The following is a 22,948-nucleotide window of genomic DNA, read 5'->3' as shown; positions in this document are numbered from 1 at the left end:
AATATATTGCTGCTTTTGCATCTGATGAATCCCTTCAGAGAGGTTCAAACCTGTCCAAACGGTTTCCAGGGACAAACGCACCATAAAACACGAGATAAAGTTTGTGAGCCAAACAACAAATCTTTTATTTACACCGAAGCTTGAATCACACTGAGGGAGCAACATGGTGCTACGCCACTGGCTCACATGTCACACAGATTCCAGAGTATTGCTGTTGACTTTTAACCGGGTGTACAGAAAAACTGCATGAAACAAGAAAATGCAATCATAGTTGTTTAGTTGTTATTTTAACATCTCAATCGGTTCTTATCTTTAACAACTTTACATTTTTATACAAGTGTTGATAACAGGAAGTCACAAAAGGCTCCCAAATAGAAAGGCTGCAGGCGTTTTGAGAAAAACCAGGAGAGGCAGAGGAGAGAAAAGAAGTTGCTAAAAACCAGATCTGAAAGTTAAATTGGAGGATTTCAGGTCCATCAGTCACATCTGAATCCCTTTTGAATCCACGAGCCTTTAAAAATCAGATTCTCAATCCGTTCAACAGATTATTCAAATTAATTGACCCCATCTGGTCGTAAGTTATTGCAGAGAGTAGGCCATGAGTGGGAACGCCGAGGCTCCCTGCACTTAGTGAGAAAACCAGAGCAACAGCACAACTGAGGGGTCGGGAGGAGGAGGAGGACGAGGACGGCTGCTGAGACTGCAGAGAGACGAGGACTCCTGCTGGAGTTCAGATGGACAAATGTGAAGAAAGATGATGTCAAACAGAAAGCGAGAGTGAGAGAGAGAGGGAGAGAGGGAGGTGCTCAGAACTTCTTGAACTCTACGTCTTCCGGTGGGCTCATCTCCACTTTTCTCTTGCCCACATCTTTCCAGTTGGTGCTCAGGACTGTACCACCTGACTCCATCTGCACAGGGAGGAGAGACAGAGGAGAAATCACTTCAGTGGAATGATCCCTCATTTCATTAGTGCTGGAGTTATGCAACACCTTCTCTCTGCTTCAGAATGCTTAGGGCTTAGATAAGTCCACTGCAGCATCATTGAGTTCATAAGTACTGATGAACGAGGTGGATTTTTTAAACCAGCAACTCCCTTTTTAATTTTAATTTTCTTCTGATTTCATAACAAGCTAAAAAGTCAAATAATTCAAAATGCTGATTTCCATATAAGCTGACCTTTACTCTCCTAAAGGTCTTCTGCTCCAAATGCATAAGTGAAGAAGTGGGTACTCCACATGAATATTAAAACACCATCAGCTTTAGGTTGCATGTTAGAACTGACGAGGACATCACAGTGCTTCAGAGTCATGGCATCATATTGTTCACAACACAGAATGCTGATTCATCCCAATCACCAATCAACAGTTATCTCCAATCACACACACATCCTTCTGCATACATAACTGCACCCTTACGGATGCTCGTTAACTAGACAATCTGCTATTGCTGCATCAGTCAACAATGTGTGTGTCGTTCTCCTCTCACTTACAATTATGTGTGTGCAAGTAAAAACTTTTTGGCTTGTTTACATTATTAGTTTTTAATGAAATTCAGAGAAACTAAGAGTGATGTCTGGTTATCCAGTGGACTGTAATGAGTTATTTTGATGGTAGGCTGTATGTATTTGAACGCGAGAATACATTAACAAGGAAGGGAAACGACAAAAAATGGAGGCAGAAAGGAGGAAAGAGGATCATAACGCTAGCAGCTCGTGGCAGCATGGCTGTATGTCAGTGGTCCACCGCTTTGGTTCAGACTGAAATATTAACGACTACTGTGCAAACATTCATGGTTCCAAGAGGATGATGTCTACTGACTTTGGTGATTTCCTGACTTTTCCTCTAGCGCCACCATGAGATTGGTAATTTTAAGTTTTGTGCGAAATGCCTTAGCATAGCAATTGGATGGATTGCCATGAAATATGGTTCACTGATCATGATCCCACTCAGGATGAACTCAGGTCAAGATATTAATATGTTGAACACTTTGGTTTCTGACCAAAAAACTGCAAAACTAGATGCCCATCATCCCTCACTGTACTTTGTTTAGGGCTAATTAGCAAACGTAAGCATGCTAAGATGCTGAGCTAACATGTTTGACACGTTAACGTTTTCTAGCTAGAGTTAGCAATGCTAACACATTTAGTGGCTGAATGTAATCAATAACACCTTTAAGCTAAAGATTAAGATATCAAGTCAATGTAATATCTTCATAATAATAAGCCAACAGTAAGATATATCTCAGTAGCAAGTTCAGCATTAAATGTTACGTTAAAAGCCAGTTGCTCTGCAGCAATCTGGCAGTACAGAAGTTTCAGCTCCCGTACCACCAGACTACAGAGCAGCTTCTTCCTCAGGCTGAGAGACAATTCATCGTCAGCACTCGACTGCAATTTAAAAAAAAAACAAAAAACCCGGTGATAGAAAATAATAATAACTACATAAAATTAGCATATATTTTAGCTGATGGCCTTGTTTGCTTATGTAAATCATACAAAGGCGTCAGTGCTAAACTGAGACCGTTTCATAGTCAGTTTCAGGTTCCTTGTAGTACGTTTAAGTATAATACTTACAAAAGACTTGTTCATGGCTCGCTTGACTTCGTCTGAGCCATCGCAGTAGATCTGCTGGAAGAGCTTGTTGAGCGCTGCATCTCCCTCCAGATTCTCACTTTTCTCCTCCTCGCTGATGTCCACCACCATCTTGTCCCATTTGCGGTTGAATTGGGACGATGTCGGGTAATCATCTGATGGTGAAGGGAAACGGTGTTAAAAATGTCCATATAGTTTCAGTTAAAGTCAGTGAGATTTTAAAGCATCTGAGAGGCGTCTGATAAGATGGCAGAGAGAGCTCTGTAGCTAGAACATGCAGCTTATTGGTTTTGTGAAACAGTGCAAATGTTTTTCATTGAGATTCTAGCTGAATGCAGTTTAATATCCTGACGTTTATCATCTCATCACACCGAGATGTATGAACTGAAATCATTTTGCTTTGCAACCGAATCATCCTACTCAGACGCTGAAGGATCGCATTGTGATTTGATTTCTATATCTCCTGGATGAAATACGCCCACTTTAATCCCAACAAGAGACGAAGAAGGAGAGCGGGAAATGTAATCCAGACACAGATTTACATAAATACAACACCAGACGCACAGTAGACATATTCAGGCCAAGTGTGGACATTCGGCAATGTGATCCCATAAAATCAGATGTCAAATATCATGTTTAAATGGAACAGCAGTCTGAGTTATAAGCAGGCACTTATAAACAGGGCGTCCTGGAGGCTGAGCTGGTTGCATGGGAAAGATGGTTTTGGCTGCCCACTTAACTTTTACTCCCCCTTACACACACACACACACACACACACACACACACACACACACACACACACACACACTTACATAAGTAATTAATCCTGTCAGTAATAGGAATGTGTGGGCTAAAATACTGAGTCATATTTTGCTGTCATACCTTTCCCTCTCCCTGCCTACTTTCACCGTCAGACTAATGAAAGACTCTAGCAGGGCTTGACTGCCCACTCTCATTTTAGTGCAGAACAGACAAACACAGAAGCTTATATTGATCTTTGCAGAGAGAGAGAGAGAGAGAGAGAGAGAGAGAGAGAGAGAGAGGAATAAGAAGAGGGTAAGGGAGAAAGGGAGAGATGGACAGATGAGAGCAGAGACAGGAGGACGGCTGGGTGAAAAGAGTGTAAATGCAGAAGCTGTGGACTGACTAGGATTGAAGTGTTTGATGTTGGACTCCTGTCCCTCTCCCTCCAGCTTCTCCCATCTGATGGCATCTGTCTTCTTCATCTTGAACTCCACCTGACAGAAGAGAGGGGCGATAAGGAGAGACGGGGGAGAAGAAGAGGGAACACGGGAGAGAACGATGTTTAGCAAAATGCTCTTCTTTGTCGCGCGGGGCAAAAAATAACGCTTCCATTAGAGTGACATCTTAAAAGTACAGGACATCAGATCATTATTGAGGCCAGAGAGAATGTCTGTTCTGAGCTGTCGTCAAATCAGCCTGCAAGTGTGTGTGTGTGTGTGTGTGTGTGTGTGTGTGTGTGTGTGTGTGTGTGTGTGTGTGTGTGTGTGTGAGAGAGAGACATCAGGGATATGCGGGGGCACAGCTCAATCTCGAACCTCACTGACAGACATACTGCACTAACGAGATGCCTGTCAGCCAGAGGGCCAGTGTGAGAGACGGAGCGAGCGGGAGGGAGAGGGGGAGAGAAGGGAGAGTGGGGGAGAGATCCTAATTCCACACAGCAGCATCTGATCCAAATCATTACACCAGGAGAACATGGGAGAAAACAGTGAGGGGAGAGAGGACATGGACACATGCTTTTAACACTGAGCTGCATTGACAGGGCACATACCAGCGAGACACGCGAGCTGCAGTGCTAACCCCCCCTCCCCTGCACACACCCCCTACCAGCCATTAACGGTGCATGTGTTTGATATGTGTGCACGTGAAAGACAGCGCCGGTTATGTCGGTGCAATTAAGGAACATTTCTGCTCTGCTGGGCGATGTGATGATTCATTTATGAGGGTGCCAGAGGAGGAGAGGGAACCAAGAGGTAGACAAGGTTAGCGATGAGGAGGCAGAGCGGCTGACTTGCACTGAGTGAAGCGTGAGTGAGGAGAGCAGATTGAGGGAAATGAGACCGTATGATCGCTGCTACCTTCTCCGCCGAGGAGACGAGCTAGTGCGAGTAGCAGCGCGCTGATAGATCACTTTGGTGTGTGTCAGCACTTTCGGACCCACAGAGTGCCTCGTGCACGGGGAGGCATCTGTGCAGTGTCCGAAATTAACTTTTCAGCTCACCTGCAAAGGGCCGAGAGACTAAAAAAAGAAAAGACGTCTGCTGAGAATGCAGGCTACTTCCCAAATAATTCAAAAGAATACGTCACCCTTTTTCGCAGGTTTGCACGTACAAACTTATATTGTTATATGAGACTACACATAATCCTAGATATTTTTATATTGTTATATGACAATATGACAAAAGTGTTGTCTATTCCTGGTTTGACTGGCTGCATTACAGTAAAGTGATGTCATGCCAGAATCTTCTACTTATTCTCATACTTGCCTTTTCCCACCTAGTCATTATATCCATATTGCTGATGATTATTAATCAAAAGTCTCATTGTGATAATATTTTGTGAAAGTACCAATAGTTGTCCCTATAATAAAATATGTTGCAATATCTATATTGTGATATTTGATTTTTGTCCTCACCTACTTTTGAGCAGATTTCAATACAGAGATATATATTGTGTACAGTGATATAGCCTAAAATATCACCTAGCTCTAGTGTACAATCAGCTTCTGAGAGTTTAAATTTCCCCCACAGCTTTCTGGCATTAGATTTGGGTCTGTGTCCCAAAATTTGTGCCCGAACCCAGAAATAAAAAAAAAAAGTACTACCCCGAACTGAACTGGAGCCATCTATGATTTCAAAACTTGGAGCCAAGAAATACCGGACCCGTACCCGACTGGGAGACACAGACACGATCGAAACCGATTTCACAGCTGATTGCTATTACAAGTTCACGTGAAATTACAAGTTGTCAAAGCAAAACTTTGTGCCCTCCCTAATGCAACGTTAGTGCCTTCTCTCCTGATGCGTATAGTCCATCCTCCTTGCCAGGTCTTCTGTGACTTATCCATGAGTTATTTCAGCTTAAAAGTCCGCTTGCTGTCATGTTGATGGGTGACAAACGCGACCTGTTTAGAATCAGCCTTGCCGTTTTGGCGCATCTAGCATAATAAAGATAACCTCGACGGTTTGCCCTGTTGAACTATAATAACGACTGCTCGTTTGTTGCCACCGCTGCTGACACTAGCACTCGCTAATTTTTTATCATCTGTGCTCTCCGAGACGAGTCTGCTGTTTGAACCTCCACCTCCTGATCATGGCTGGCTCTTCTTAGATCCACCAGGGCTATTAAACATACTGTTAAACCCAGGACCAGACCTGAACAAGCTTGACTATATAAAACATGGATCCAAACCTGAACGGGACCCAAGTCAGGTCCCAGGTTCCCCACGATGACCCGTAGTCTGTGCCAGAGAATTTCTGTTATTCTCCGGAAACAGCAATTCACACTCACTTGACATGATCAGCCCGGTGTGAAGAGTTGAGAAAGAGTTCAGCAGTACAAATGCTTTCCAGGAGGACGGCCTGAAAATGTGTGTTATTATATGCAATTCAGCCCGCCTTCAAATATGGCCATTTGGAAAAGTTCTAAAGGCAAAAGCTCTCTGATAAACATGCACGACCTAATTTTTCCAGCATAACCCGGCTGTCACAATAAGCACACTGTACATACAGGGAGGAAAACAATGTACCATCTGTATCAGCTGCAACAATTAGCCAATCAACAAAACATTAATCTGCAACTAGTTTAATTAGCAATTAATCGGTTTTGTTACCATTCATGGAAAAAATGCTAAACATCCTCTTGTTTCAGCATAAAACGAGCAATCGGACTACATCATCTCGGACTGTTAGATATTATAACGGACAAATTAGAAAACCCATAATCGAAAAACCACCATGCTAAATCACAGTATGACAGATCACACCTGACAATCTCAGCCTGATGTTCAACATATTTATACTTTTCAAACCATAGAGGCCTGTGGTTAACTCTAGTGTAGGATTTAAAAAAAAATATGAAGCCCATAACAAACTTAAAGTTAGTTGTTAAGTTGTTTAATTATTCAGGATGCATCAGAGTTTCTAAGTTGATTTATTCATCCCTGTTCGTCAGTTGTGACCGTTTGTGTTTGATAAACGGATTTCAATCGATTTTTGAGACAGCTCCTCGTGGTATATTAAATAATTTTTGTTTTTTTTGACAGATGCACCTGCAATCTGAGCTTTGAGCTCTGTGAGGGGTCTCATGGTGCTTTGAAGACTTCAGTACGAATCAAAATGCTGATTTCCCAGACCAACTCTAATGGCTGACAAATACCGCTAACTGGCGTTCAAACGAATATGGCCTTTGTAGCAGCGCTTGTAATTCTGAATAGTTACTGTGGAGCTTTTAGATCTTATGTCTTTTTTATTATCGTTCAGATTTAGTGTTTTTACCCATGTGGGTGAACAGATGCATATTCTGATATTAAGTCCACAATAAATCTAGTCCAGTTATCAACACGGTTGAGTTTTCAGTTTCAACAAGGCAGAAACTCATCAGCATTTCTGACTGTTATGTTTTAAACAAATTGCTTATGATCATGAAAGTCTAAAGTCTAAGAACAAATAAAGGACCAAAGATTATAAACCAATCCAATTAAATGTTATTTAAACTTTAAATTACCAGCAACAGTTTGCAGGTGCCATTAATTGTCTTAAATGTGTGTGTAGCGTGAAGTGCAGCAGAACTCGAGCCGACGCTGTGTGTGTCAAAGTTTGTGTGCTTCTCTGCGTGCTCTTGGGCCATACAACATTAATCTGCTGCCACATCTGTGTTTCCTGGCTTTTAAGGGATATGGCAGGCCAGGCGCCGTGTGTGTGTCTCTCTGTGTGCGTTTCTGTGTGTGTGACAGGCGAAGCAATGGCTCGTAAAGGGATGTGACAGCAGAGCCACATACAGGGGCCACCACCCACGGGACCCCAGGGGCCGGACTATACAATCCTGCACTACACACATACAGACACACATGTGGGCACACGCACATGCTATTTACAGAGGGGCACTGGGGTCCCGTGTCGCTTGTCACATGTGTTTGTAACCATCGCCCCCCTCCTCCTCCCTGCCACAACGCCTCACCCAGCATCTTCTCCCTCTTTCTCCAGATCCCAGCGGATTTCAAAACAAACTCGGCTAGAAAGATGCATAAATGAAATAAATATAAACATTCTTAGACATTGACAGGCATGCAAATTAAAGAGCGGAGACGCCACTTTAGCTATTTTCCAAAAAGAGATGAGTTTGGAGCTGAATGAAGGGGCGCGTGTGGATTCGAAACTGCACTGAGTGTGTTTGCGCGCACGCCTCTGAGTGTGTGTGCGTCAACCGTCTGTTCTGATCAAACACACTGGTGTGTAATTGGCTCCCCGTTGTCGCGGTGAACCCTGCGGTTGGAATGTCTGTCGTGGTGGAGGACAGGAGGAGGTCGCACTGACGATAATGTGCTACAGAAGACACGCGCACACACACACTGCAAATACTTTGTGTAAATGGCACAAGTGTGCTGAAAGATTACTGTTCGGCCTCTGTATTTGTGTGTGTGTGTGTGTGTGTGTGTGTGTGTGTGTGAGTGCTTGCACACTCACGCCCAGCTTAGCCTCCCCCTGCTAAGTTGTCTTTAAAGACAGCGAGGAGATGAAGCGTAAACATTGTGGAGCGCCGGGTGCAGGGCAGCCTATTACAGAGACAGACAGACCGACATTGGTTTGGAATCAACAGCTCCGAGGGCAATGCAGTCTTTTTTTTTTTAAACGCTCATTAGGGATGCATGCCAATCTGGAGAAACTTGATTTGCTGATGCTGTTGTTCATTTGAATGTTTTTTCCCCCCAGTGGCTCCTTGGCTTCAGAAAAATGAAACAGCTCCAAAATATTTAAATGAGACGGCGTTGAGAAAGCTGCTCAGTTTGTCGGGGTCTCTTAAACTGTCGTGCATGTGTGCACAAACACATTTCACCTGTAGAGTTTTAGAAGAGTTAGGTGCTTTTATGCTGCCTTGACCTACGGATACCAATGAGGGCTTATGAGCTTGGTGGGCTGTGTGCGTGTGTGTGTGTGTGTGTGTGTGTGTGTGTTTGTGTAGGTGCCATGTGTACCGGAGGAGCCTACTGGACCAGGGAACAGTCGGGGCTTTGTGGGAGAGGAGGAGGGCTTGCACACTCTCTCTCGTTACCCTAGATGTAGGTGTGTGTGTTTTTATGAGCGTTAGACAGAAAGAAAGACATCAGTATGTGTGTGTGTGTGTGTGTGTCATGTAGAAATGGACAACACAAAGACAAACAAAGTAAACGAGGTAGAAAGAGGAAAAAGAATAAACTGTAGAGAGATAAGAGAGAGTTGAAGACCATCTTCAGCTGTGGTCTCTCTAAGACTGAGCCCTTGTTTAAGCTGCAACCCACGTGCACCTCTGGTATGCAGTGTCTGCTGTTGCCATGGAAAAGTGAGAAAGTGAGTGCTTTTTTGAGAGGGGGCAGTTTCTGTGCAGGTCAGCCTCTACTCGGCACTGTGTAGCCAGTGGATATACTGCAACACAATATAGATGTCAGGTTATATAACGCTACTAATCAAATTTCCCAACATGGTTTTGCTGCTGTGGCACCACACAGAGTGTAATTCCAGCACCTGTGATCGTACACTGCCCTTTCATTCCCCCTGTGGCATTGCTGTGAAATAAACTAAGAATAAATATCATCATTGCTTTCAGAGGCTCTGTGGCTTAGCTTCTTTGGGGATTTTCAATGTTAATACTGTAGCACGTCTATTTAGACACTTGGTGTTAACCTTTTGGTTATTGTTTATACGTATTTTTTAAAGCTACACAGATATAGGTCTCATAGGAACATATATAAGGCTGGGGATTGTTTGTTGGAAATGTTTCAGTATAAGTGCTAATACAAGTCCAGAGTTTTACCCTTACAAAAATGTTTTTTTTTTTTAATATAACACACAAATACAAAGATTTGTTTTTTTTAACAAAAACATTTTTTTCATTTCACAAAAGATGCCAAACAGTTGGTATGATCAATATTCTTAACCCCTGTACACTACCTGCTCAGTAGACAGACACAGTTGGCGACTACCTGCTGAACACGGTGGAGAATTTAGCAGGTTACGAGCCAGATATTTATCTCTGTGTTGGTGGAGACCAAAAACAGAGCTCAAAGAAAGTGAATATTGGGCTTATATTCATCAGGTGGACAGAAAAGCGACTCCAAATTAATGTAAATGTTATATATTAGATTATGTGGGATTTATCTTTTGTGGCTGCTTAAAATTACTACAGGCTGCACTGTTCTGTCTTTTCATAAGACATTTATATTATAAGGTTTTTATTATATAAAGCATTTGACAGCATTTACCTCAGTATTCTATTGAAACATCAGCTTTATTAATATCATCTTCTCTCCATAATTGCGTAGGTAGCTTGTGTATATTTTGTATGTCTTATTCAACTCTTTTTCATTTCCCATAAAGGTCGTCTGTCTTGTAATGGCTTATTAAGAGACACGACTATACTTTATAATTTTATGAGTAATAAACTTTTCTTCTCTCGTGAAGTTTAACTTTGGTCAAAGTAAATGTTGTGGAGTCAAGATCAGTACATTAATATTCATTTTCTAGACTTGGTGCTCTCCAGATGGCTGAACTGCATCTGGAGGGCATTCCTAGGATCAGGCCAGGAACAGAATGCGTAATGAGCTGCTGCTTCAGTAAATAAGGAGTTAAATATGCAGATGCAACAACTAATCCAATGAAAACTGCAGTCCACATTTGTACTTGCTGAGTAAAACATGGACTGATATTGCTAGAAAGAATCTGATCAAAAAACGAGTAAACCTGATTACCCCATGACATTCAATATTCCCGGGTTGGTACCAAAAAGTGCTGAGGTTCAAATGCAGCCATAAAAAGTGTATTAGTTATATATGGACCACCTGTGTGGAGGGACAATAAGTAGTTAACATGACAATTAGCCTTTTACTAACCAGAAATTACAATCTAAGAGTTTTTGTTTAGTACTTTTAATAGGACACAACCAAGTGTAAACCCACCATGATGTCACCCATAGTTTTTTGGACTGTGGTTTTGAAGGCGGATATCCTGATTGGATCTGACTGAGATCCCCGAGCACACATTGTGGTAGCAACTTGTCCATCACAAGGTAGCCACGCCCTAAAGCACACCCTGATTTATTGTCTATTTTATTCTAAATGGGACAATTATTTATAAAATGAACACCATGCTGTGTTGAAGCAGACTTGAAACTTATGATTAAGACCATAAACTGCTTACTGAGGTAATAAATGATAAAAGTGAGAAGTAATTTCTCATAGGCTTATACAAGCAGACTTCTTTTTGCAAGCAGTGGAGTCACCCCCCTTTTTCTGGCCATGAGAAAGAATGCAGGTTTAAGGCAATTTTGCTTCAACTTCACTTTTAAGACCCAGAAGCTCTGTCCATCTCTTATATAATCAATGGACACAACTAAAGCTGCTTTGGAAAGATGACGTGTCCAAACACTGTGGAGATCCATCCACCATACACAAGATCCCAAGAGAAACAGCAGAGCTATACGTTATACTCTATTGGCAAGACCGGATTGATCAATGTCCTAAATAAAACAAATTCCTCCCTCCTTAACGATTAAAAAAAAACAATCAAATCAACTCACACAAAAACCTGCCTTTTGATCCTCAGGCTACAACCTGACAGTGGTTTAAAGCCTGAATCAGCACACACTCAGCCAGCTCGCTCATTAGCCCACATCCTCTAGAATACACACTAATTAGTCTATAGTAAAAAGTGCCCTTCCTACTCATTAGGCCCATAATCACCTTAAACAGTGCTGAGGAACTCACCGCAAGTAGTGTGTAGGAGTGAGGATTTGTGCATATGCGTGAATCTCCTGTTAGCTGCTCAGATGAACTAATGTCTCCACGAGAGCCACACTGTATACAGCGAGAGTGGATTTTCTCATTTCTACTCAAGCCACAGTAAGCTTTACCAGCTTTAAGGAATTATAGGTAGTGACATGCTACTTTATACTGCTTTAAATTATTGAGGAGATTATGATGTTAATCTTAGAGTGGTAACCCCCAGTATTAATGATCAGTCACAATCTCAGAGAGCTGCTCAAACTCACATCGGCATGATTTTTTTCTTCTTCTTTTTTTTTTTTACTGTTACTTGAATTCCTTCACATTTTTAAAAAAGACACAAAAATGATCAATGATCAGCTATTAAGACAATAAAAGCCTGAACACAGAGAAAATATTTGATCTGATTCTTTCCAGCTAAAGTACACTTCAGAGATTTGAAGCACAGTCGGAGGAGTGCCTGCATTTCTCCAGCGTGTGACGTTACTGCATCATATTTCCTTTACAGCGACATAAAAGATGTTCCCTGACATGTTTAATAGCCTGCTCCTTTATTGTTGAGAGTAACTGCTCGGGCGGCAAGGCTACACACAGGGTTCCCACTGATTCTGAGTGAAATTCAATGACTTTTCACTGACTTTCAAAAACTTAGCTGGAGTGTTTCTGTGACCTAAAAATTCTTCCTTGTTTGTTTATGTTTTTCAGCTCAGAAAAGTGGTAAAGTGGTAAACAGTTTTATTTTCCACCACTGCTGAGCTCGCTGTGGAGAAAAACATCTGAAAAACACCATCCAACACTACTGTATGTGAGAAAACAGGTTCATACAGTAAAAACTGTAAAATAAACCATTTGTGAAATTCCTTGTTATTTCATGACTCCCAACAGAGGCGGTATTTTGTTTCCTGACTTTCCCTTGACCTGGCTGCACCTCTGAGAGCTCACAGATCAGATCAGAAACATCACAACCACTAAGAATCACAACCATGACCAACTGTATCCTGGCAGCTACGTCATCTGCTTAGTTTGATGCCATTTTATCACCTCAGATTATTGAGCACCCATCAGTCGTGGTCATTGTGACCCTAGGAAGGACAAAAGCCGTACGTTTTTTGTCCTCTGTGCTCCGACATTAGAGAATGCACAATGCTTTGATGTGCCTTTTAGTGCGTAATGGACCATTTAACACAACTGGTGTTAAAAGCATGCAGTTTGTTTCAGCTTCATGAGCATGTCACCTGTCAACAGTAAAATGTCTGTTAAACCTGTCAAAAACCTGTCAAATCATCATAAATATATGCCAGAATGTAAAGCATCCATTGTGGTGTTGGACTCCCTGTTAATTTGGAAGTTTTAACCACACACTAGCAGCACTAGCTGAACAATGACTGACTGTGATACCTTGGTGCTGAGGATCTTGAAGTTGCTCTGTTGGGGGACGATGGGGTGCAGCAGGTCGAGGTGGAGGTTGAAGTTGTCCCCTGATGCCAGCTGTATTGTCGCAGAGAGCTGCAGACACACAGACACCATCAGATTCCGTAACTCCACATTGGCTGCCTTTAATTTTAGCAGTCGGCCACTAGGAAAACAAATGCAGCTTTGGCTGACACGCCCAAAGAGGAATAATGGATCAGTATCATGTTATAACGTGAAAGGTTTATCGTTGTAACAAGATGTTTTTCAAGTTATAACAAGATATTCTCAAATACTACAACATACAGAAACTTTTCTTAAATAGATTTAAACAAATTAAAAATAAATATAATTAATCTGGGTCTGTATGTGAAACCTTAGATGTTATTAACATTAAACATTTCATTTCATGTCGTAACAATAAATGATCACATTACAATGTGAAATGATTCATGTTACATGTCATGTAACAATGTAAAGAGTATATTTTTATACCAACGGAAGTTTCTTTTTATAACGTGACATGTTTGTATTTCATAATAACATGAAAGTATCTGGTTGTACAATAAACTTTTCACATTGTAACATGTAACTGATCCATTTTCTGGCGTGGCATAAATTCTTGTCTAGACTAAAAATGTAAAATTCCTGTGTTAAACTGTGGTATTAATAATTTCAATTTTATTAACTGCAGTCTGTAGAAAACACACAACCAAAAAGAAAGGTTAAGAGTGAGGGGGATGAGGGTGTCAAGCTTGTCCACGAGAATAATCATCTGATGTGGCTGGTGTGACGGCCAGGAGTATCCTCGCCCTGTCCCCTTCAGCCACTGAGTGACCAGTGTTGAGGGGGGGTCAGACAGCTCCTAACAGCCTGTCACTCTCTGGGTGGGTGGCTTGTTGGTTTAGAGGGACATGGCCTCGGCTGTGGCCCAAATCCTCACACTCCTTACGGACTCATCACTTGGCAAATGCTCCCCTCATATAGAAAAGCACTAAAATCTGCCCACTCGTGGACTAACTCGCCTGTACAGTGCATCACTTCAACTTGTAATTCACCACCTACCACTTCTCTAAAAGTGGACTTTTCTGATTTGGGACCAAATGTATGTTAGAAGTAGTTCATCGGGGATAAAAGCTTAGAAAGTTAGCTAAAGTAGCTTTTGGGCAATTCGACAAAACTATCAAAGCCTTAATATTCATTTCCAGTTGGAGTCCTACGCTGTCTGTAGGTATACAGCTGCTGCACACAGTCACCAGGGAAAATAACTGGAACCACTGCCTTTCATCTTTAATTTCTTTTGTATATACTGACCTAGTAAAAAATATATGAACTTATCTGTGCTTCGCACCACAGAGGGAGCTTAACAAGTGACTGTGATTCGGAGCGAGTGAACTATTTCTTTTGAAATGGGGTAAACTCAGTTTGTTATTCTATTAGGAAAGACAAAGCCGTTCCCTGGGGTGCCCTGCAGTTACCCCTCTGAGAGGAGGGAAGAGGGGTGGAAAGAGACAAAGGAAAAGAGAAAAAGAGAAAGAAAGAGGATCGTCCCTTGAGGGCTCTGCTGCTGATCCTAGATCAGTTAGGCCTTCTATCTACAGACAATTAGAAGGTTGGAGAAGCTGGGGAGGGTAAATTGTTCTTAGATCTGTACTTTGGGAGCAATGTTAACAAGGCACCACTGGAGGCATAGTTGGGTCCGTGGGGAGAGTGTGTGAGTGTGTCAGAGTGTATGTGTGTATGAGACCCATCTAATGGGCCCCCCTGAGGAAACACCCGAGAGCTAACCCATCTTTGCTCCACACACACACGCCCAAATACAGAGAAAACACAGAGTCTCTTCCCTTCAAGACTGCATTTAAGTGTGTGCTTATACCTCTTTTTCCATGAAGTTGGCACACACACCATCTTTGGGTACATTTTTTGCCATGACTGTGACAATGACTTGAGATTCTGTTTGGTACCAGTCATGCCTGCAAGAAAGAAGAAGAATAAACTTCATTAAACCAGAACTTCAAATGATAGTAGCAGCTCATCATTAACATATATTGTCTATGTACACTGTTTTCACCCAGTTATAGAGAATGGGGCTGCTTTGAAGCAGTAAGGCTTGTTCAATTATTATACAATAAAAAAAAAAAAAAAAAAAATCAACATTAAAAACATTAAGCAGATGCCTAGATGAGACATATTTACATTAATGCACTTACTTCACAGGCGGAGCTGCCGGTGTCTGCTGGGTCATTCAGCCCCCGAGATGGGACGACAATTACAGAGGAGGATGTGGTGATGAGGCAGAGGGATGAAACAAAAGGGACAAAAATGAGAAAAACACAACAACAACAAAAGAAGCTTGGTAAGGCTTCCTTCTTTGAAGCAGGAACATACACACATCTTGCTGCTGCTCTCCTGATGGTGAGAGCAACAGTGCCCCCAGGTGGCCGTTCAGAGAGACTCACCCTGTTGCTGCTGCCGATCTCTGTCTGCTCTGCAAAGAGAGAGAGGAAAAATGTAGGTGTGTGGCAGCAGGAAACATTTGAAACACCCTTTAAGCTACATCCAACTCTAAAATTTGATGATGAGGCTCTAAGAACACAACTTTAAAGCTAACGCACACTTGTCCTGAGATAGCAGACAGATAGACATACCCCCCACATAGACAGACACAGACACAGACACACAGACGCTCCCATCCGTGCCACCAGTTTGTTTACTGGTCCATCCACGCCCATTAAAAGCCCTGTGAGCTCAAGCAAAGCTGATCACCGTTTACCAGCATGCTATCATACATTATTCACTGACTTCATTACAGAGAGAGAGAGAGAGAGTGAGCACAGAGAGGGAAGAGAGACATGAGATGATAGGAGGCGTGGTAATGTTGTCTTAATGAGGTCGCGTTTGAAATGAGGAGGGGGACTGTTTGGGGAAAAAATACAGAGAGTGTGTGTGTGTGTGTGTGTGTGTGTGTGTGTGTGTGTGTGTGTGTGTGTGTGTGTGGTTTTTTAAACAAGCAGGGTGCCACATAAGATGGAATAACCAGGTGTCATGTGGGTGTTGGTTGGTGGTAAACACACTGTCACCAGAAGACACAGTGACTGCTCCTGGTGTGAACGCGAGCAAGCGCAACTAGGGTACTTTCAAGTTTCAGGGTGGGGGGGGTGGGGGAGGTGGGGGGTGATGTACACCCTGGTGTGCATTTGTTTGTGTGTGTGCACACGCTGTCTGTGAGCAGGCCTATGAAGGGGCTGGGTCTCATCGGGGGCTTTCAAACATCAGTAGCGTTAACTCCGATGAATCATACTGCTCCTGGGAGTACGTGTGCATGCGGGTGTGAAGCGTGTTTGTCAAAACTCGTGCTCTTGTTTACTTGAGATGATCCAGAGGGCCCAGTCATCACCAGAAACAGAAACACACCACTCAGACATGGCATGCATCTTTTATTGGATTAAGCAGCTCTGCCTGTGCGCTCCACCACTGCGAACACACTGTACTGTGGATTCACGGATGTGTGCGGGCTCATTTGTTTGATCAAATGAGCTGATGAGCTCCCTCACTGTGCCATTTAGCTTAGTGGTTGGTAGCACAGGCTATATAGTATAAAGAAGTTGGAGTGCAACTGGGATTTTGACGTCTTAAAAACAACTACTGGCATTATTTTGTACTAATGTTTGATACCTTTGAGCAATTTGCTATGAAATAAAAAGATGGTTTAATATGCTAATAAACATAAAATTAAAGATCATTATGAGCTCTAAATAATGCTCTAACCTTACACAAAAGATGACGTCTCAGTTCAGCTACTTACCTCCCATCACCTCCTCACACCGCTTTATCCAGATCTCAAATGATTGGTCAGTAACTGTGGAAGCCACAAAAAAAAAAGATTCGAAATTAACTGTCGTGCTCTGCTTCAAGGTAATATATTTATGCTGATTAAAAAAACTCAATTTGAGAATTTAATGAAAACATTCGAGGGCATCGGTGAGGTGTTAATGACGTCTAAAGTGGTTTGACTAAGTGCTGGAGAAGGCTAAATGCATTTATTTAATAAAAGAAGAATTTGGAAGAAAATGGGCACACATATTGTTTAATACATTATGGTGGGTTATATCAGCAGTGCAGAGGAGAGACACATTTTAACAGCTATTTTTTGTTTAACTCTAACAATGGATTCACCAAACAGAGCAATTAAGTTTTTTTTTTATCTCTTTCCACCATCCCACTGATTTAATTCGGACCACTTGGGCCACTTGTCACGCTGCCACTAGAGACCTAGGGAATGAGCACTCTAAAAAAGATCCAAGGCGTGTCTTTTATTTAACATAAGGGCATGGTCACACATACACAAAATTAACAGTGTTGAATATTGAAGGGGCAAATAAAACATTTGCCTCTGGTGGTGAAGCAGATTCATATCTTGCCTTCAACATCGGTGAGGTTTGACCGGCAATGTTGCAGCCACAACCAATAGCAAAGACGTGTGTGTGTGTGGTTGATCCCTAAAACGGACTAGAAAACAGCAAACTGAGCTCTAAGTGCCTCACATCCTGCACTGCCCACATTGAGCAGGGGCAGGCAATGGTCACGACCGCATTCATGTATGTGTGACCATACCCCACCAGTTCGTTCTATAATGATGTGTCTAGAAAAATACACCCATTAAAAATGGATTCATGCCGTAGTCCTTGTCCACATGTATACAGGTATTTTTGTAAAAAGAGTATCTCTGTCCAGATGAGCATTTTTAGCACTGTATCAGAAATCCTCTTCATCCATACTAATGCATCCGAAAACGCATATCCCATGCCCATTCACATACTCTTTGCTTTGCCGTGCCTTGTGAACAGGAAGCAGATTGTATACTCTTGCCGGTTACTTAGATATAGAAAATACTATTAATGAGGCAGGGAAACGTGACTACTCTTCACATAATCTTCCTGGATAACTTGTCAGCAAAACATTGTAGACAGTTGTTTTTGTCTCTCTTTTCTAGCATCGTATAATCAATGCCCATTTGTATCTTTCTAAATAAAACATTAAACATTATAGCTAACATCCATTTTGTCACCGTACAAACTCAAGTACTCAAATATCACACTCCCAAGTTCACATTTGCTAATGATGCCACATACACTGGTAAACGTGTGTCTCCATCATCGTTTCCAAAACATTTCTGTTTCTGCCCGTCCAGACATGTAAACTGAAATGGAGTTCATGAATATCCTCATCTAGAAGGAGTTTTCTGACCTTAAACACTGCTTACGTCTGTACCAAAGGCCAAAACGTATAGAAAAAGCTTTGTTTTGAGAAATACCTGTGTACGTGTGGACAGGGCCTTAATGACAGTGATGCTGTTTTTGCCACCGCTTTTGCATTTTTCTTGTTCACCCTCTGCTGGCCAGCTTCAGCTGCCTTTTTAAACGAAGCAGCTTAAATCATCACAAATGTAGTGCAAGTTTCTAGGTCAGGGATAAATAGAAAATAAAGGTCAAACCCAACGCAGATTCTAAAAATGTAGTGAGGCTGTAAAACATAAAGAAAACAGTACGTGATAATTGCTGCTGACATATAATCAACTGAAAACAGTTTCAAAGACAAAATATCATTTTCTTTTTTATCTATACAGCTTCATTGATTTTTGTAAATATGTACTTAATCTGAATTTGATGCCAGCAACATGTTTCAACAAGTTGGACCAGAGGCAACAAAAGACTGGGAAAGTTTTGGAATGCTCCAAAAACAGCTGTCTGGAACATTCCACAGGTAAACAGGTACGTTGGTAACAGGAAACAGTATCATGATCGGGTATGAGAGGGACATCCTTGAAAGACTCAGTCGTTCACAAGCAAGGATGGAGCAAGGTTCAACACTTTGTGATTGTATGAAGGATGTTACTACATGGGCTCAGGAACACTTTGTAAAAATATTCTTAGCAAACACTTTGTTTGCAAATGGGTGCGTCCAAACTTCCTGAAATGACGGTTGTATAATGAAGCGGGAATCCATGTGTGACCTTCAGTTTGACAAACAGAGTTAGAGACACTCTGGGCTCTACAGTAGAGACATGTATAAGATTTTGGTCACAACAGTATGTACAGATGGGTGACCAACATAAAGCATCTTTGTAAGGCGTTGGACCCACTTGTGCAGCAAGAAAAGCAACAATGCACCTTGTTATTGATTCTACAAGTCACTGAACTCTACTGGAGGGATGAACACCATCCGCCAAAAAGATATTGTCTCACTTGGTGTTTTGATGATGGTGGGGGAGAGCACTGTCCAACACATGAGTCCAAAATCCACTTGTGTTGAATTGGGTTTAGTTCTGGTTCTGTTTAAGGCCATAGCATATGATTCATATCAATTTCATACTCAAACCTTTACTGACCCCTTCATCATAATAAAAATGTTTTATCAAAGGATAAAGTTGATCACTTAGAACAACGAACCCTAACCCTTCCACAAGTGAATCCAAACCATGTTAGCAAAAAGCCCCCCACAGCATAACAGAGCCACTGTTTGCCAAGTTTCTCCACTCACTGATTTGGATTTTTCCTTTGAAGTTTATATAATTAAAATGGTGACCAGAGTGTCTTGGTGCCAGTGGCTATTTTGAACAATGTGGACAGACGCTGTCTTCACTAGCTTGTGTGATCTCTTACACTCTATTGATTTAAAATCTTTTAGTCCTGATCCAACATCTTGAACAGATTTCTTCTGTCAAACCCAATTATGGCTATTTTTGATCTTAAAGCTAAAAATAAACAACTGCTCTTTTGTTAAATTATTAACATGTGAACTGATATTGAAAAAAAAGCCATCAAACTGTTAACCCCCAATGAAGGATCAGACGCAATGAAAAAAAGGAAACAGACAAAAAAGCAACCTTTAAAAGCTTTTCAACGAGAACTTATCCTAGAAGACATCTGCAATCTGCTATTAACTAATTTTCTTACAGTCTTACTTGTCCATATATTGTTATCATGCTTTTATAAAAAGTTTTGTACATTTTTACAAAACCTCAATAAACGACTCCAATATGTATCATTTAGATTTTAGTAAAGTTTTTATTGATTAGTTGATCAACATAAAATTAATCTGCAACCAATTTGGAAATTAACTGATCAAATTACTTAAAATTAAATAAAAGGAATTATTCAATCAAAAATGCCAAAAATTCTCTAAAATGCTCTTTGTCGTAATGGTAACCTGAACATCTTTTGGTTTTGGACTGTGTTGGGTCAGATAAACAAGGGTTTGAAGATGTCTCACATGTTGGGCTTTATAAAGGGGGGCATGTTTCACCATTCAACATGATTTAACATTCATCAATGTCAATCAGCAGATTAATCAGTAATGAAAACAATTGTTTGCTGCAGCCCAAATACAACATCAAAGACCAACTGAAACTGAATTATTACAGTGGTTGTTGAAAAGAACTATGTTTGAGGAGTCCTCTAAAACGTGAAGCCATGGTGACAGCAATAAATAAAATTTGAATGTTGAGAATTCATAGTGTATTGTATTTCAAATGTGCAACAACCTTAACAATTTTAAAAAAACTGTTTCATGTTCATAACTGCCTTTACTTGAAACAGCACTTTTTGCCTTTTATCTGTTTTTAGACCTTTTAATGTGTCTTTTTATTTCTCTTATTTGTGTCTTTTTAAACTTAATGACGTAGAGTACCTTGACTTGTTTCTCTGTACTAAACGTGTGATATAAATAAAGTTGCCTTGCCTGCTTTGTCCCAAAAGTTACAGGACACAGGGTTAGCTCTTTGCATTCAATGAGGGGACTGAAGCAGACAGGGTCCTGCTGCGAACGGTGGTTGGTAGAGAGTGGGATGGTGGAAAGCGTGTACTGGAGGCCAAAATAAGCTGTACTCACCATCCAGTTGATGTCCCTGAGTGAACGCAGCATGTGCTGACTCATAGTGGTTAAGGTGGTACTCTGCTATTCTGCAATTTGGAGAGAAAAACATGCCACATACACTTAGATCGGATCATCTTGGAGAACTTAAAGTGACCTATCTTGACACAAAGTTTTGATCCGTGCCTTGTTAAATAAGTCAAATGACTAAAGCAATTCTAGTACATTAGGAGTTGAACTCATACAAAGTCTAAGTTGAAAGGTATCAGTTAGTAGGTCATAAACTCATATTATAGTACACACCCTGTTCGCATGAAAGCAAGGGGAAGGCTGGGTTGTAACTGCAGTGCTTTTTTGGCATCATCAACAGCACCTGCAGATAGAAGGCATCACTATATTTATCATACATATACATTCATCCAGGCTGTTTCAATCAGAAAACAGATATTAATGACACCACACTGGTACCACATGATTAATTAGTTTGAGTCACTACACCAAATTATACTCATATCCAGCAAGTCTTTAAAACAAAAAAGTGTGACGATCAACATGTCTGTCAATACATATATGTGGACTTACAGCTGTAGTTTTTAAGAAGTGTGTGGGCATAGGCACGCTGGCAAAACCACTCAGCGTTGTCAGAGTCTCCTTGCAAGGCCTCATTTAGTGCCTACAAGAAAAGAGAGAGAGCTTACAGTACTGCTCAGGACCAGAAATAGTCGAGATAAAGAAGGAAAAGTCACACTAAACAGCTCACTTGTACGTCTCATCTGATTGCTACACTGTCACCACCAACCATTCTTGAAGGCAATTTATAATTCTGGGGTCTATTTGGCAACTACAGTAGTTGAAGGTCTGTCTCTCAGCTCTGTAATGGTAGCTGTGATAGTTTTCACAGAACAGTCTAAAATTGAAACAAAGGAACAACAAATAACGGAGTGTTTAAATGCTGCTGGTCAATAAACTAGTTAAGAAGCAGTCGTTACTGTCTTCTACTTGAATCTGTTGCAGATGACACTTTGTGCTCGTCATGCTGACAGTCTGACATATCTTAAATATGGCTGTTTATCACAACGTCACCCAGAAACAACTATTAATGACTGACCTTGTCGTAATTTATAGAGGTTAAAGTACATTAAAAGGGAAATGTTACTGTTACTTAAAGTTATAATGACGCCCTGCTCTTCATGCAAAGTGATGCTAACAGGAAGCGTTAGTTAGCTAAACTGGCTAGCAAGTTACAGTGTCAAAATCAGTGCTAACAACAAGAACATTATCACCACCACCAACAAACTCAATTTCCTATATAAAACAGCGGATAAGAACAACTTAAGGTTAATGTGATAACCTGTGCCGTGTATTTATGGCTAGCTAACGCTAATGTTTACCTCCAGAGCTTTCTGTGGATCTTCGTCAATGAAGCTATCGGGGAAGCTGCTAAAGAGACAGGAGAGACCAACGTTAACCAGCTGCGTAGAAGCAAATGTACGAAAATATAATAAAACTTAATTCATATGTTAAGTTTCACTTGCCGTTCGGTTGCCATTGGGGGTTGTTGTGGATGTGGGCAGTGTTTCCAGAGTGGCAGGAAAGTTCTAGCAAGATGTGGAGACTACTGAAACGTGATAGCAGCAGCAGCCACAGCTCGAGCCCAGCAACAGGCCTGTCAACATCCGCCTGCACAGCGCTCAACACTGCCGCTCCTCCACCTGCCGGCCGGGAGGACTCATGACATGCAGGCTGCAGAGCATTTCTTAACCCTGACAGGAAAATACAGTCAAAGGAGTGCCATTCCTCTCTCTTATTTAATTATATCACTATTAACACTAATAATATAATATTATATCATTACACATACAGTATGAGCTTTTCTACTATTGTCTAAACATAATTTTAATGTAGCTTTGATAAGAAAATGCTAATTCCACCTACTTTGTATCCAACATCTATTACAAAACGTCATATTTTATAGGCTGAATGTTAGAATGATGTATGTGCAAAGTTTGACACTAGAAGGTTGTTCTCATATTATTTGCTGGATGTGTACATTTTTTTTGTGCTCAGTGAAAATCTGA

General features: G+C 41.2%; 1 protein-coding gene across 3 annotated transcripts; it reads right to left on the bottom strand.

Moving 5' to 3' along the window:
• Nucleotides 1-95: 95 nt before the first annotated feature.
• On the bottom strand, nucleotides 96-22,526 carry sugt1 (SGT1 homolog, MIS12 kinetochore complex assembly cochaperone). 3 transcript variants are annotated; one of them, XM_073491565.1, is made up of 13 exons: nucleotides 22,406-22,526; nucleotides 22,262-22,310; nucleotides 21,453-21,543; nucleotides 21,174-21,243; nucleotides 20,889-20,959; nucleotides 16,804-16,857; nucleotides 15,458-15,486; nucleotides 15,209-15,231; nucleotides 14,875-14,971; nucleotides 12,987-13,094; nucleotides 3,738-3,828; nucleotides 2,573-2,745; nucleotides 96-908 (listed from the first exon to the last, which is right to left on the bottom strand). In XM_073491565.1, exons 1-13 carry the CDS (start codon nucleotides 22,417-22,419, stop codon nucleotides 807-809), a joined length of 972 nt encoding a protein of 323 aa, XP_073347666.1. In that variant the 5' UTR covers nucleotides 22,420-22,526; the 3' UTR covers nucleotides 96-806. The 3 variants fall into 3 exon arrangements, with proteins under 3 accessions (XP_073347666.1, XP_073347664.1, XP_073347667.1); XM_073491563.1 differs by having other exon boundaries at nucleotides 708-908; nucleotides 15,209-15,234; nucleotides 22,406-22,505; XM_073491566.1 differs by having other exon boundaries at nucleotides 708-908; nucleotides 15,209-15,234; nucleotides 22,262-22,307; nucleotides 22,406-22,505.
• Nucleotides 22,527-22,948: the final 422 nt, after the last annotated feature.

Source organism: Pagrus major, chromosome 21 (assembly GCF_040436345.1).
Source record: "Pagrus major chromosome 21, Pma_NU_1.0".
NCBI classification, from domain to species: domain Eukaryota; kingdom Metazoa; phylum Chordata; class Actinopteri; order Spariformes; family Sparidae; genus Pagrus; species Pagrus major.
The sequence above is the reverse complement of the archived record's forward strand: the minus strand, read 5'-3'. Positions and strand labels throughout refer to the sequence as shown.